The sequence below is a fragment of the Oryzias melastigma genome, linkage group LG1, assembly GCF_002922805.2.
Source record: "Oryzias melastigma strain HK-1 linkage group LG1, ASM292280v2, whole genome shotgun sequence".
In the NCBI taxonomy this organism is placed as follows: Eukaryota; Metazoa; Chordata; class Actinopteri; order Beloniformes; family Adrianichthyidae; genus Oryzias; species Oryzias melastigma.
Window position 1 is genome coordinate 3,583,538 of NC_050512.1, and position 13,677 is coordinate 3,597,214.

The 13,677-nt window shown below is 38.6% G+C and overlaps 1 protein-coding gene across 2 annotated transcripts in view; it reads left to right on the forward strand.

The window, feature by feature from the left end:
* helz (helicase with zinc finger) overlaps positions 1–13,677 on the forward strand; it is a 49,230-nt gene that overhangs the window by 19,833 nt on the left and 15,720 nt on the right. For both annotated transcript variants that reach the window (XM_024259877.2, XM_036209539.1), the window contains exons 13-20: positions 734–860; positions 966–1,178; positions 3,578–3,708; positions 4,451–4,630; positions 7,950–8,051; positions 9,272–9,450; positions 12,653–12,771; positions 12,871–13,016. In XM_024259877.2, the coding sequence (XP_024115645.1) occupies positions 734–860; positions 966–1,178; positions 3,578–3,708; positions 4,451–4,630; positions 7,950–8,051; positions 9,272–9,450; positions 12,653–12,771; positions 12,871–13,016 (1,197 nt within the window). The remainder of the gene's footprint in view (positions 1–733; positions 861–965; positions 1,179–3,577; positions 3,709–4,450; positions 4,631–7,949; positions 8,052–9,271; positions 9,451–12,652; positions 12,772–12,870; positions 13,017–13,677) is intronic.

Genomic DNA, 13,677 nt, shown 5'->3' on the forward strand with positions numbered 1-13,677 from the left:
TCTCCAGATCATATTATTTTATTGTTATTAATGGCGCGATGTTATCTTACACTTAACCTATTGAAAGTTATTTAAGTTTTACGTTGATTTATTCTGGAATAATATTCCTGCATTTTTATACTTTATTATTATGTTAAAAAGTTACGGTTTTAAAGTTTTAAAAATGGGCATTCTGCAAGCTTTTTAGACTGTTTCGGCATTTACTAAGATTGTTTAGACTATTTTGAAGTTTAGCTAATATTCCAACTACATGCTAGCTGTTTTGGCTATCCTAATTTTTATTTTTAGGTTTTATTAGGCTAATTTGGCATTTAGCTAATATTTTAGCTGGATATTAGCTTTAGTGTTTTCAGCTTCAGGGTTTTTAGCTATCAATTTCAGCATCTTCAGCTATCAGCACTAGCATCTTCATCGGCCTAATTCAGCTTACAGCATTCACACTAGCATTATTGCAGATAATGCTATATATCTAGTTCATAATTATGTTAAAACTTACTGTTTTAACGTTTTAAAAATTTTGTTTTGGAGTGTTCAATAAATGTTTATCCTGTTTGGCCCGTGTCCTAAGGTGGGTTTTGGATTTTGGCCCCTTGTGCGATTGAGTTTGACACCCCTGCATTAACACGATAATTCCAGTAGATTCTGAAGGAGAAAAGCGGCTCATCGAGCAGTCTTTCATTTCAGTTTTCCTACCTTTTAACATGAAGCATCTCTGTCCCTTTTCTCCTCACAGGTTTAACATCAAAGTGAACCTGCAGCTGGTCAATAGCTTCATGCTGACTGGCATTTCTGTTGGAGCCAAGTACGCGCAGAACGGACAACTCTTTGCACGCTTCAAACTCACTGAAACTCTTTCTGAGGTAACAACCGCAGTGGTGCTTTCTTCACATGCACTCCCACATTAGAGCGGCGTTAAGACGTGGTCGTTTTCTAAAACCATTTGTTGGTTTTCTCCCTTTTCCCAGGACACGCTAGCTGGACGGTTAGTGATGACCAAGGTGAACTCAGTTTTACTGCTACCACTGAGCCGTGATGGGGTTAGCAGCCAGCCTCCTCCTGGGGTGAAAGAGCGTGTCTATGAAGCTGTGATAGAGGAGAAGACCAAGGAATACATCTTCCTTAGGATCTGCAAAAACTGCTGTGAGGAGCTGGGCCTGCAGTCCGACAGAGAGTTACAGGTATGGGCTCAGACTCGGTGCTATTGTTCTACGGTCACCTCTACGCTGTAGAACAAGGGTCTCAAACTGGCGGTCCACGTGTCATTAGTGTCCCCTAAATCGATATTTTGCAGCCCCCGCCTTTATATGAAAGCTAAATGTCCACTAAGTAGACATGATTCAGTCAGGCCACGATTCGATTCAGTTTTAAAGTCACAATTTTTTTTTCTTAACACAATGAATTAAAAGTATTTTAAGCCCAAGTATGTTTTCTTTTTCCCCTTACATCAAACGGTCTGTTTTTCTACTTACAGAAAGGATTCCATACAAATAAACAATTATACAAAACACTTTAAATCAGGGTTTTTCCGGCTGCCACCACCTAATTTACAGGCACCACCAGCTCCAATCAAACACATGATCAAGTGTTCTCAAGCTGCGATCTTTCACTTATTTGTAACTGCAGCTAAAACACCCACCAGTAAGGGCTAGTGGCTCTGTGTCCAAATTAGCGCGTTGTTTATTAGTCAAAACTCCACGCAGAAATGAGACCTCTCCACGAGCGTATCAAACTGTGGATAATTCAGACCCTCATCAGTGCTTTCTGAGCAGAAAAAGTCCTGGCGTGCGAGAGACTGTCTACTTCTGCGTGCGTGAGCTGCTCCCTCGGGCACAAGTTATGAGTGCGCACAAGCAGAATCTCAGTGAGAGCGCGCACGTGCAGCCCCCTGCCTCTGCCCCCAATCGTCAAAAGTCCTTTCCACTCGCGCGTAGAAAGTTTCTCTGCAAGCAGAGCCCGAATCCCGGCGAACACATGACCAAAATGTCGATGAACGACACGCAGCCCCTCCGCTACGCATATACACACACTGGTCCGCGCAAACTCACAGCGAGCCTGCATTAAAGACAGGTCATCAACTCTGTATTTCTAGAATAGGCACAGGCTGTGGAAAAAAAACAATATTTAAATTTTCTTCAACAAGGAATATGTTGATGAGTTTGAATTGATTTTTTACCAATTAACAAAAAATCGTTACATCCTAAGCAATATTTTCTGCATGTCCACGCTTCTTTGAAGATAGCTTTGCTTTATGATCTTTCAGCTTTCTTTATGCTTCAAACTTTGCATTTGCTATTGTCATTTGATCTGGTCCTCAGAAAAGTCCTTAACAACAGTTGCTAGTGTCGTTAGCCCCTGTTGTTTCACAGGACATGCAGAAGAAATTGCTTAGTAGTACAGAGAAACTTTGAGTTTTTTTTGCTTGCAAAGCAAATATTTTTTTCTTGATGATTTTATTAATGAATGATCTGCTTTTTCTTCAGTTGAAGTTGCTAGTTATGTGAAAATAAGGTTTCATTGCAAAGTTTAAATTGTTTTAGAATATTTAATATAGAGGTGTCAAATTATCACGTTAATCATAATTAATGACAGACAAATGAGCGCTTTTACAAAAAAAAATATCCTTTTAAATCTGTACCTATTTTCTTGTTCTCAAATATAAAAAGCACGGATTCGACTGTTTACTTGCATGAACTTTTTATTTGAACTCTGCTGAAAACACGTCTTGCGTTCCTCTCAGAGCATGTCTGCGTTGCTGCTGCGACGTCGTCAATGTGTAACTTTAGTTCTTAACAAAACCAACACAAACAACTCCACAGCTATTATCTATTAAGTAAAGGATACAGCCTGGAGATTTGTTTGTTTTAATAAATTAATGGGGTATGTGGAGGGCTGAACGGATTCGACATTAAACTGTATAATGATGTTTGTCAACATATATATTGTTCCATCAACAAGTAGTTTGTGGTCAGTATTTTATTAATTGCTCAGAAAAGAGTTTCTATTGTTTTTATGTGTTAACTTGGAACTCTCGACCAGATTTTTTTGTTTGAGATTGAAAAAAAAAGCCCTTGTTAGTCTAAAACTAAAGGTTGGAAGTCCATTATAATAACAAAACTTCACAAAAACCATGTTTTTAATAGTATTTTGGTCTTTTACTCTGTCACAATGTTACAATATTAAATAAAAATACCTAAAAATGAGGCTTTTCACATCAATCATTTGGTTTGATTAAAATAGATTAATTAATTACAGGTTGTGATTAATTAATCACACAAAAAATGAATCGCATGACAGCACTTATTTAATATGTTTTCTAAATATAATTGAATTGGGTTAAATTAAAGGAAATCATTCAGTTGGACAGGTGTGCCTAATAAAGTTTAGTGTTTCCTGTAAGACTAGGAAATGAAGTTATTTTGTGCAGTTCTGGTTGTTCATATGATGCACCATAATTACACCTCTTACACATTTGGGAACATTTTTGGATCCTGATTTTTTTTAAAACTTTATTTCTCACTGTATTTTGATTGACTTCTATATGTAAATAAACAAGCTGCTTGTCTTCCCTTCGTTCCAGGTGGAGCTCCAATTTCAGCTAAACCGACTGCCACTATGTGAGATGCACTACGCCCTGGATCGAATCAAAGATAACTGCATCCTCTTCCCTGATGTTAGCATGGTTCCTACCATCCCCTGGAGCCCCAACAGGTAGGAGCTTTACCACATGCATAATCACACACACATCCACTCAATCACAGAATAAGAGTTTGGATTATACCGGCAGGTGCAGCGGAGTTTTTATGTTTTAATAAACTGCATCAATTTAAAAACCGGCAATTACTTTGAAAATAAAAAAAGAAAGACTCATGTAAACATGTTGCTGTAAGTTGTTCCACTTTTCATTGCAGTTCTATGCACAGTAAACACACGTTTTAGGAAAGTAAGAAGGAAACTCCAAATTGTCATAATTAGTTCTAGGTACCCTTGATTTTTTTTTTTTTTTTTTTTAAGCATCACTTTTGTTTCTTTTTCTTTCTGCTTCACATTTTTTAAATATTATTGATTTGTGATATTTTTGCCATCAACATGACACTTGTAAAAGTTTAGTGAATAACTGCGTGCACAAAAGCTGTTATAATTCTGAACTTTGTTCTGTTAAAGTTGGCAGCATGAACAAACCGTCTGCCATGTTCATCATCTCTTTAACTTTACAAGACAAATTCTGTAATTTATGATTGTAATAGTTGAAACTGACAATTTATCCCCTGAGGGAGCGATGAGTGTAGGAACTTGTCCACCCCCCTAAACTCCTGACGCTGAGAGCCAAGCAGGCCGTGTTTGATATGACCGTAGAACAGCCCCACCCCCCACACCCCAGTCTTGAGATGATCAGTCTTCCAGTAGTCCACTGGATCCAGTAATCATGTCTCCATTCTCTTCATGCCTGCAGGCAGTGGGATGAACAGCTGGACCCCCGTCTCAATGCCAAGCAAAAAGAAGCCATCCTGGCCATCACAACGCCCATCTCCATCTCCCTGCCCCCCATCCTCATCATTGGACCCTACGGTACCGGCAAGACCTTCACTCTGGCACAGGCTGTCAAGCACATCCTCCGTCAAGACAACAGCAGGTCTGTTTGTGTGTCTTTCTCTTTCTCTGGAGTGATTTCAGGAAAACCCAACATTTTTACAATAATGTTTGAAACTATAACTTTTCTTTTTTGGCATTGTGGTTATCTGTGGCGGAGTATTAGGACCATTGTACAAGCAAAAAAAATATTTTTTTTAATATCAGTTTTAAAGTCGTAAATTTAGGACAAAAAAGTCGTTACTGTTAAATTATGAGAATAACGTTGTATATTTATGATTTATGAAGTCATAGACTAAACCTTTGTCTTGTAAATTTACGTGTTTTAAAGTTGTAAATTAATTACTTTAAATTTTGCAAATGTAAGTCTTTTTTTTCATTTGTGACTTTTTTTCTCGTAAAATTTACGAGATTAAAGTCTAAGTTTTTTGGTGGCTCTAATACTCCATTGTAGTCATCTAATATTTTATTATGTTATTTACAAAAAAAACATTGATTAAAAAAAAAATTATTTCATTGGTGGGAAGTGGCACATTGAGTGTACTCGGATGTCAGGAACTATAGGTGAAGCACCTAAAATGCAAGAGACAGGCTGGTGATAGAAACTTCACATAGACAGAAACCCCGGTTTATGATTGAGTCGGTCCTTCGACAACCACCCTCTGTCTACCAACTGCTGTGACACCTTTTTGTTTAGCCATGGGTTTTGTCTTATTCAAGTTCTGCTTCTGTAAAATTACCGGCATGAAGCCCAATGAGGCAATTGTTTTGTGATATTGGGCTATATAAACTGAATTGAAGTTTATTCATTAAATGTTGGAGTGTCCACCACCAACCCAAGTCTCTTGCATATTTGGTCCTACCACCAGTACCTGATATAAGAAGGTTTCGGCAGGATTATTCAGTTCCCTGTCAGTCAGCTACACACACTCCAGCAGAGCAGTGGTTCTCTCATCTTTCCTCACTTTCAGCTTGCTCTTTTTGTCCGACTGTTTAGCTTTTTCTGGTAATTATCACTGGTATTTATGCTCTTGTGGAGTTTAAAGGCACCGTAACCATCATAAACGACTAACTTCAAGGGTCGAGTGATGAACAAGTGTAATGTCTACGGAAGATGAAAATGTATTCTCTTATTTTTTAATTTAAGTTAATCTGTTCCATCTTGCAGGGAAGCAATGAGCGGCTTGTGTTTGGAAAACAGCTGTTAGTTATATAAGGCTGCCTGGAGAAGATGGAATTAGAAGAAAGTTTGTCTTGATTGAGGCAATTTTGAAGAAAACTGGGCTTTTTAGACTTTTGCATTATTAGCTACCTTTATGCAAAACACTAATCCATTCAATTATGGTGATTTCTTGTTTATTAAACAAACATTTTTTAAAGATTATTTGAATTCTTGGATGAAAGTATGGAGTCAAATCAGGATCAGCTTAAAGTGAACAAAAAAACTGATAGAAAACTTGAAAAATAGAAATTGTAACTGAATTATTTTTTTGAAAATGTAAAAGCAAGACATTGTAAATCAAAAAAGAAAATTTGAAAAAAAAATTTTTAACTTGAAAAAAAAATGTTTTTTGAAAATTTGAAGAAAAAAAATTGAATCCTTGAAGCAAAATACTGAAAACCTGAATAAAAGAACTATAAATGTAAAAAATACCAATTGAAAAATAATGCATCTATTTGTAAAAGCTGCTGTTTTGATTTTTCAACTTTTTTTTTTGCTTTTCTGAATCTTCACTTTCAGTCCTTCAGTCCTCATTTTGCATGTGGATGCTAAGGCAAAGCTAGCAGTTTCATTTCATTCTATTTGGTTTACAAAGCCATCAAGGTTGGCATTGATAAAGTACTGTTAGCTGTAAATGTGTCCATTTCAAACAGCAGCTAAACATGTAAACAGGTTGAAACAAACAGTTGGATTTGATTCCTTGTCAAACACCGTGTGAGCCAGGCTGGCCCTGACATGTTGTTGCTCCTTCTGGCCAATTTTGACCTTGAATATGGTATTAATTGGTGAGAAAACACAATAATAATGTGTTTGCTCGTGTGTGCTGGGTGTTATTTGTAAGATTTGTGGTCTGCTTGGTGGTCATTAGGAGACATTTTTTGTTCTTTTTAGGCTAATACACATGGTTGCTTTAATTACAGTTCATTTGCTGCTTTGTAATGGAGGTCACATCATTTGATCACATTCAACCAAATTATTTGACTTCACCCCATCAAAGGGTGTTACTGTAATAGTAAAGCACTGCAAGGTTTTCTTGGACTTGCTTTTTCCCCTCATTAGTGTTTCCTGACTACATACAGATACCCACAGGAAATTCTGAAGTTTTACATAACAGATGCAAATCAGTGTGGCACCAGCATGTAAGCTGGTCTTTATAAAAAATTGATGTGGTACTTTCCATCCTCTAACATAACTTTGCTGTTATTAAAAGAGAGCAAGGTTCCATGTAATGTTACAGAAAAATGTAAACTAAAAAACTTGTGACAATGTAATATTTATGTCCGGTTACCATACCTGCAGATGTATTATACATGTCTTAAAAGCCTATAGATAAGGAAGGGAGTCCCTAATATTGCTATTGTGGAGTCATAATAGTCATTACTGAGAGAAAACAAACCCGTCCCTGTGTCAATGTAAACCTCTCATGTGATGTAGACCAATGATGTTGTAGATAGGACCTTTGGCTGGTTGGGTTCCACTACCTAATTAATTTTAAATACCTTTCGGCGAATTCCGTCAGGGTCGTCACAGCAAATTGGCTTTCACTGATTCGCACATGTGGTCCGGTAGAGATTTTGTACACTGGATACCCTTTTCGGCTCATTTTCTATTTTTTCTAGATGTTTTGGGGGATTTGGTTTTCTAAACACCATGGTTATATTCTATTAATGTTGAGATGCATTTTTAGTTATGTTTGGATCTGTTGAAGCCCATTGAAGTAATGGGAATGGAGCTGAATTCCCTCCCAAAAAAAGGAGTTGTTAGATTCCAGGAAACGAAAAGACAGGGGGTTGTGTGTTGAACCGAGGGATGATCTTTCCATGTTGTATTGTGGTCTGTGACACTGAGAGCTCTGAAGATTGCTGCCACCCCGTAATTCATTCATTCCACTCATTAAGTCATTTCTTCTATCTGCTGACAACCTTTTGGGTTTTTCATCCGGAAGGTTCAGCACAGAGCAACCCCACAGTGGCCAAGTATTTTCTTTTTTCCTTTTGAATTTACCCCAAAATCTATTTTTCAGGAAATCTAAAACAATTCTTTGCCTTGCAGGAGTTTGTGGATGTACCTGAATCCTGAAGTCTAATTACAGCCGACAGTTTCACAGCATTACCACCATTTCTGTTCTTTCTTTCTGCAGAGTTTTGATCTGCACTCATTCCAACAGTGCGGCTGACCTTTATATCAAGGACTACCTTCATCCTTATGTTGAAGCAGGCAATGCTCATGCCAGACCTCTCAGGTACAGTAATATTCTTTCCCTAGAAAAGCTCAGTGGGTCAAGTGTACCGTCTGTCCTTCCCACAATACTGCTGAAAGTTTGATTTGTTTTGAAGAAATGGTTAAGAAGCTGCAGAGAAAGTTTATATGGTTAAGCAGACAGTTCTCTGCTACACCTTCAGAGGATAACTGTTCTCAAACATAAATTAGTTGGCATAGGTTAGTTTATTTTTGATCTGAAAGAGTTTCAGTGATCTAGGACAACTCTCTTCTTTGTCGTTTCCCCGACACATTTTAAAACTTAAAAAATAACTTTACCATAAAGTCAAAGGATGAAGGACAGACTTAAAACACAAATAAAGGCTAAAACCAAATACATTGTGACTGTAATGAACCTGAAAGAAGGAAGAAGGGTCAAATTCAAATATAAGCTAAAAAGCAAGACTTTGAAAACAAAGCTTAGACTATCAAAAATTAAGTTCCTTTTTTAAATCATTAATAGATTGTAATACAATTGATTAAAGAACCAGTTTATGTATATTGCTTAAATTGAAGCTGACTAAAGAAGACTTGTGCCTCGTTTCCAGTGAGCATTACGTACCAGACCTTGGCCGGTTTACAATAGTCTAAGCGCTGGTCGGACGCTTGCTCTTGTCATAAAACCTTTCCGCCAATCAATGTGTTACATTGTGAGACGACAGAAGCTCCGCCCTCATGGGTCCATTCCATTCTTCTATGGACCTACGTCCAACAGGGGACCTGAAATGGTACCAGTCGGTCCTGCTTAACAAGTCTGGTCTCTACTGTTGAGTCGAAATGAGGCCATAGAGTGCAGGTCCAGTTAGCTCTGTCATCTGTTGCTGCACTAAAGAAATGTGTGTGTGTGCACATGCAAGTATGTGAGCAAGACAGGAGGCTTCTTAAAAATGGTCAATAATGTAAAAACATGGCATACTTCCAGTTGGAATGTGAAGCTTTTTCTGGTTTGTAACATGACTTTTACTCAAACCAAAGCAACCCCACATATCCCCAAACGGGGAAGCAATTTCTGCATTAACAAGCTTATGCCTCTATCGTCAAATAGAGAAAAATGTACACTACTGATTTGTAGTGATCAGTAAGGGTGGTAGTCGTTCGGTAGGTTGAGCAGACTTAAAAATAGTAGTTTTTCTGTTTTGAGTTTCTTTATTTTCTGGAGGGATTCCTCCATCTAATCTTTGTACCTCTCCTTGATCCCTCCAGGGTATACTTCAGGAACCGCTGGGTGAAGACGGTCCACCCGGTGGTCCAGCAGTACTGTCTCATTTCCAGCACACAGGTCACTTTCCAAATGCCCACGAGGGAGGACATCCTCAGGCACCGCATTGTTGTGGTCACCCTCAGCACCTCCCAGTACCTCTGCCAGCTTGACTTGGACCCTGGTAAGTCCTAGAAAAGACCAGAAGGTTGTTCTAAGCGAAGTATTGAGATCTGTAAGTCCGAGTTCCACTCCCTTCAGTCACTGCAGAGTTCTCCTAACCAAGCATGTTTCCATGGGAACTAACCAAACAAGGAAGATTGTAACCATGGATGTCTCAATGATTGACAGATGAAGGGACGATTGTGAATGGTTCGTGGAGCTCACACGTTCAGTCAGTTTGGGGCGTTAGACATCTCCTTCTGTCTGCCAGTCGAGACTGTCTTCATGTGTGAACAGCGGACGGACGTGTCTCCATAGCGTCATACCTCACTTATGTTTCAGAGAACCAGAGTTAGTTTCTTAACCTAATGTTCTTGTAAAGGATAAGCAGAGTGTCAAACTTCTCTCCCTGGACTTCCTCTAAACTGCTCTTCAGATCAGACGGAATCAGACTAGCCTTCTTCCTACTTTGTGACTAAATTAATTTACTTTAAGCAAAGAATTAGCCATCATATTTGCTTAATTATTTTTGATTAATTCATTCACTAATAGGTTATTTTAGAACCATGGAGAACAAAAACACCATTCTTTATTATCTGCAGTTGTTAAAGCCAATGTAGCTTTTCTTACTTTAATATTAGTAAGTTAGTGATGGCATTTGCAAATTGAATTTGTGAGCCCTGTTAATTCTTGTCAGTAAGAAAGTAAATAAAGTTTCTTAAGTACTGTAAACTGCAGCCACATAAGTGCAATAAAAAACAAATACTGTAAAGATTGTTTTTTTATATTTAGAGTAGAAAGTGATTCTACCACTAGAGTAGCAACGTTTTACCTTGTAAATGAAGAAATAATATAAAAAGCAGAAATTCGTGGGGGGGTTTTTAACCTACATTGAGTTTACAGTACTGTTCCTCTGATCCGTCCTATTTGTCTAATGCTTTTTGCTCCTTGGTCTTAATACAGTTTTGTCTCAATTCTACATTATTTAGGTAACGCCAGACAGAGAGAACATGAAGGTCATTTGTTTTAGAGATAAGTCCTCAAAAGCAGGCAGCTTTGTCCCACATAAAGCATTATGTTCTTTCTTTCTGTCAGTGGCAGCTCTTCTCATAAAGACCAGCTTTTTCTCCGTATCGCTGTTTTCACGCCTCTGACTTGTAATTACTCAATTTGTGAGCTTTGCTCTGGTGTTTTGTGTTCATGTGGACTGGAGTTAAAGTAGTTGGGTTGAAGCAAGTCTTCTTTTGCTAGACATTGCATGAACTCAGCTTTTATTACACCAATGTTTTTAAATCTTTGAAACTATTTATTTGATGTGAAAAGTTAGACAGTTTAGCCACTTGATCAATCCAGACTCTCTTTAATCCAGATAATCAATCTTTTTCCTCCATCTTTTTCCTGCTCACACCAGACTGCTAGTCCTGCAGCGTTTGTCCTCAGCATACAGTTAGTTTGGTGAAGGTTTTTTCTTTTTGTGCTCTCTAACAACTGAGTGAACTGTGTTGAGGCCTGTTTGCTGAGCTGAACCATAGGGTTGTTGTGATCGCTCAATAGTTTGGGTGGAACTTTACAACACCCTAACATTGTTTTTTCATTGTATTTTATCTCAGACTTGTGAAACTGCCATTTTTCCCTCTGGAAAACTGCTCCTTTTAATGTGTTGTTAACCCAAATGCAACAACTGATATTTTTCTATTGACACCCAAAAATATATTTTTTGTTTTAATAGTTTACATTGAGCGTACTGTCAAAGGGCCAGTTCAGAGACTAAAGTACACTACTCAAGTCCAGTTAAATCAAGCTACTCCACTAAAAAATATTTATCCAGTTGATAGTAAGAAGAAAAGGAAGAACGGAAGAATGGAATGAAGGATGGGTGGATGGATGGAAGGGTGGAAAGATGGATGGATGGAAGGGTGGAAAGATGGATGGATGGATGGATGATGGAAAGATGGATGGATGGGTGGAAAGATGGATGGATGGATGGATGGATGGATGCCTTATTTGTCCTAATCAGGATCAACACAAGGTCAGTAATGCCATCAAAAGCTCAGGATGATAAGAACTTGGGATGATCCGATCACAGGATCATAAATCGGCCTGATCATGTAGTTTCAGACTCGATCGGTATCAGATGTGTCTTGATCAGTGATTGGACATTTATTTTTTTTATTATTTTGATCAGCACTGTATATTTTAAGTTTATTATTTCAAATAAATTCCTTAGACGTCTGCTTGTCATGAATGGATCACAGCATTTTACTGCCATAAAGTGCACCAGAATACGGCGGCAGTTTGAGCAGAAAGCACATAAAAATACTTCTGTAAAGTTAGGAGGATATTCACAGATTCTGACTTTGGGGCTCAGCAACTCTTGTAATAAACGTTTAAAACTAATGGCCAGAATCCCAGTTGATTTGTTTTAAAGCGAACAATAACAGCAGTGAGACGGCTGCAAAGTGCAAACTGGGAAAAGATGATTAAAAAAATGAACTACCTAAAGTGGCAGATCTGAGAAAAACATTTCTGTAAATTAAATATGTTGGAGTCCAGTCTAACTGTACTTAAATACATATTTTATTTGAATTTGAAATGCTATATACTATTTATTTAGAAAAAAAAGTTGTTTTTATCCAAGCTGCTCCTCCCCTCTTTTTGCTTGACATGCTTTCATTGTTTGTTTACTTCTTGACACTCCGTGTGTTTATTTAGTTTGGAAGCGTCAGGTTGCGTTGGTGCGCATGTTTTCCTGTGGATCTGGTGTAGCTTTAAAGGCTGATTGCTGTTTGTTATTCAGCCTCTCTCCTCCCTGCTCCACCACTCATTTGCGATGCCGTTTTATCCCCTCCTCTCATGCTGCCAGCCACCATTTGTGCTTTTTAAAATCTGTCGGGTTACTGTTCAACTCCTCTCAGATTCTCCACCAGACCAGTTTAAAGTACAGAGAGAAACGGGTTATTTTCTGTTCTAGCACTGATTGCTCGTAAGCTAAATTATGGTAATGTGGGATTGTAAACAATAAAATACAGACATTTTGAAAATAAGATATTTATCAGAAAAAAATCTGTTAGGAATGTTTGACCATTTCCGGTGACTTAATTGGTGCTTTACAATTTCTTGTAAATAAAGTATTGATAAAAATTTCAGAACCTAGTCTGAACTTGTACTGCTAATCCCCTTAGTGCCCTGTGTGAAACAAACGACTGATGTTTGTTTGTTGACAGGATTGTTCAGTCATATCCTGTTGGATGAAGCAGCTCAGGCCATGGAGTGTGAAACCATCATGCCTTTTGCTCTCGCTAGCAAAACAACCCGAATCGTGTTAGCTGGGGACCACATGCAGGCAAGTAGAGGGTTAACAGGATCACAGCGTTTTATGTGTACTTGTATAGAAATCAGTTTTACTAAACTGCACTTTCTCTTCGTCTCTGTCACTTTGCAGCTCAGTCCGTTTGTGTACAGCGAGTTTGCACGGGAGCGCAACCTGCACGTGTCTCTGTTGGACCGGCTGTATGAGCACTACCCCTCCGAATACCCCTGTCGGATCCTCCTGTGTGAAAACTACCGATCCCATGAAGCGATAATCAAGTGAGTGGATGTTCTCAGCGCTGCTTTGAGGGACAAAGATTGAGGGAGTTATAGCGGTTTCTTATAGGTCAGGATGAAAGCAGCGTGACGCCTCAGCATTATGTACACCAGAACGAAGATTTCTACACTTTGTCTCACATTAAGGGTCATTAACTCAATTTTTTCTGGCGTAAATGTGGTAACTTTGAAGGGAACGAATCGTGATAGTTGGAGGCTGACTCCACTCTCAGCCCAGATTTGAAAAATGAAAAAAAGGGGGCAGGGCTAGGTCTAAGTGGGGGAGGAGTGGTCTAGATCTGTGATTGAAGGTAAGGTTAGCTTGAGGTAAATAAAGAATCTTTTTATTATTGTCTCGATAAAAATAAATAATAAAAAAATCATAAAGTTCAGGAGGCCCAAGCAGGGTCCTTCCCCATCCCAGCTCTCTGCCGGCGTATCGAGCGAGTGAGCGCCACTGCGGGAGCAACACCACTGCAAACGTCATGTGCCCAAAGCTGAGTTCATGATTGGCAGATGCGTCACAGCAACCTGTCAGACTTCAGATATTACATTTTGGCTGCACCACCCGATTCACGCCGCGTCTCTCAAATCGAGCTGCTGCCAGACCTTTTCGTCGCTCAGACTGCACAGCAGACTCGGATCTCCTCATGTCGCGTCTGTT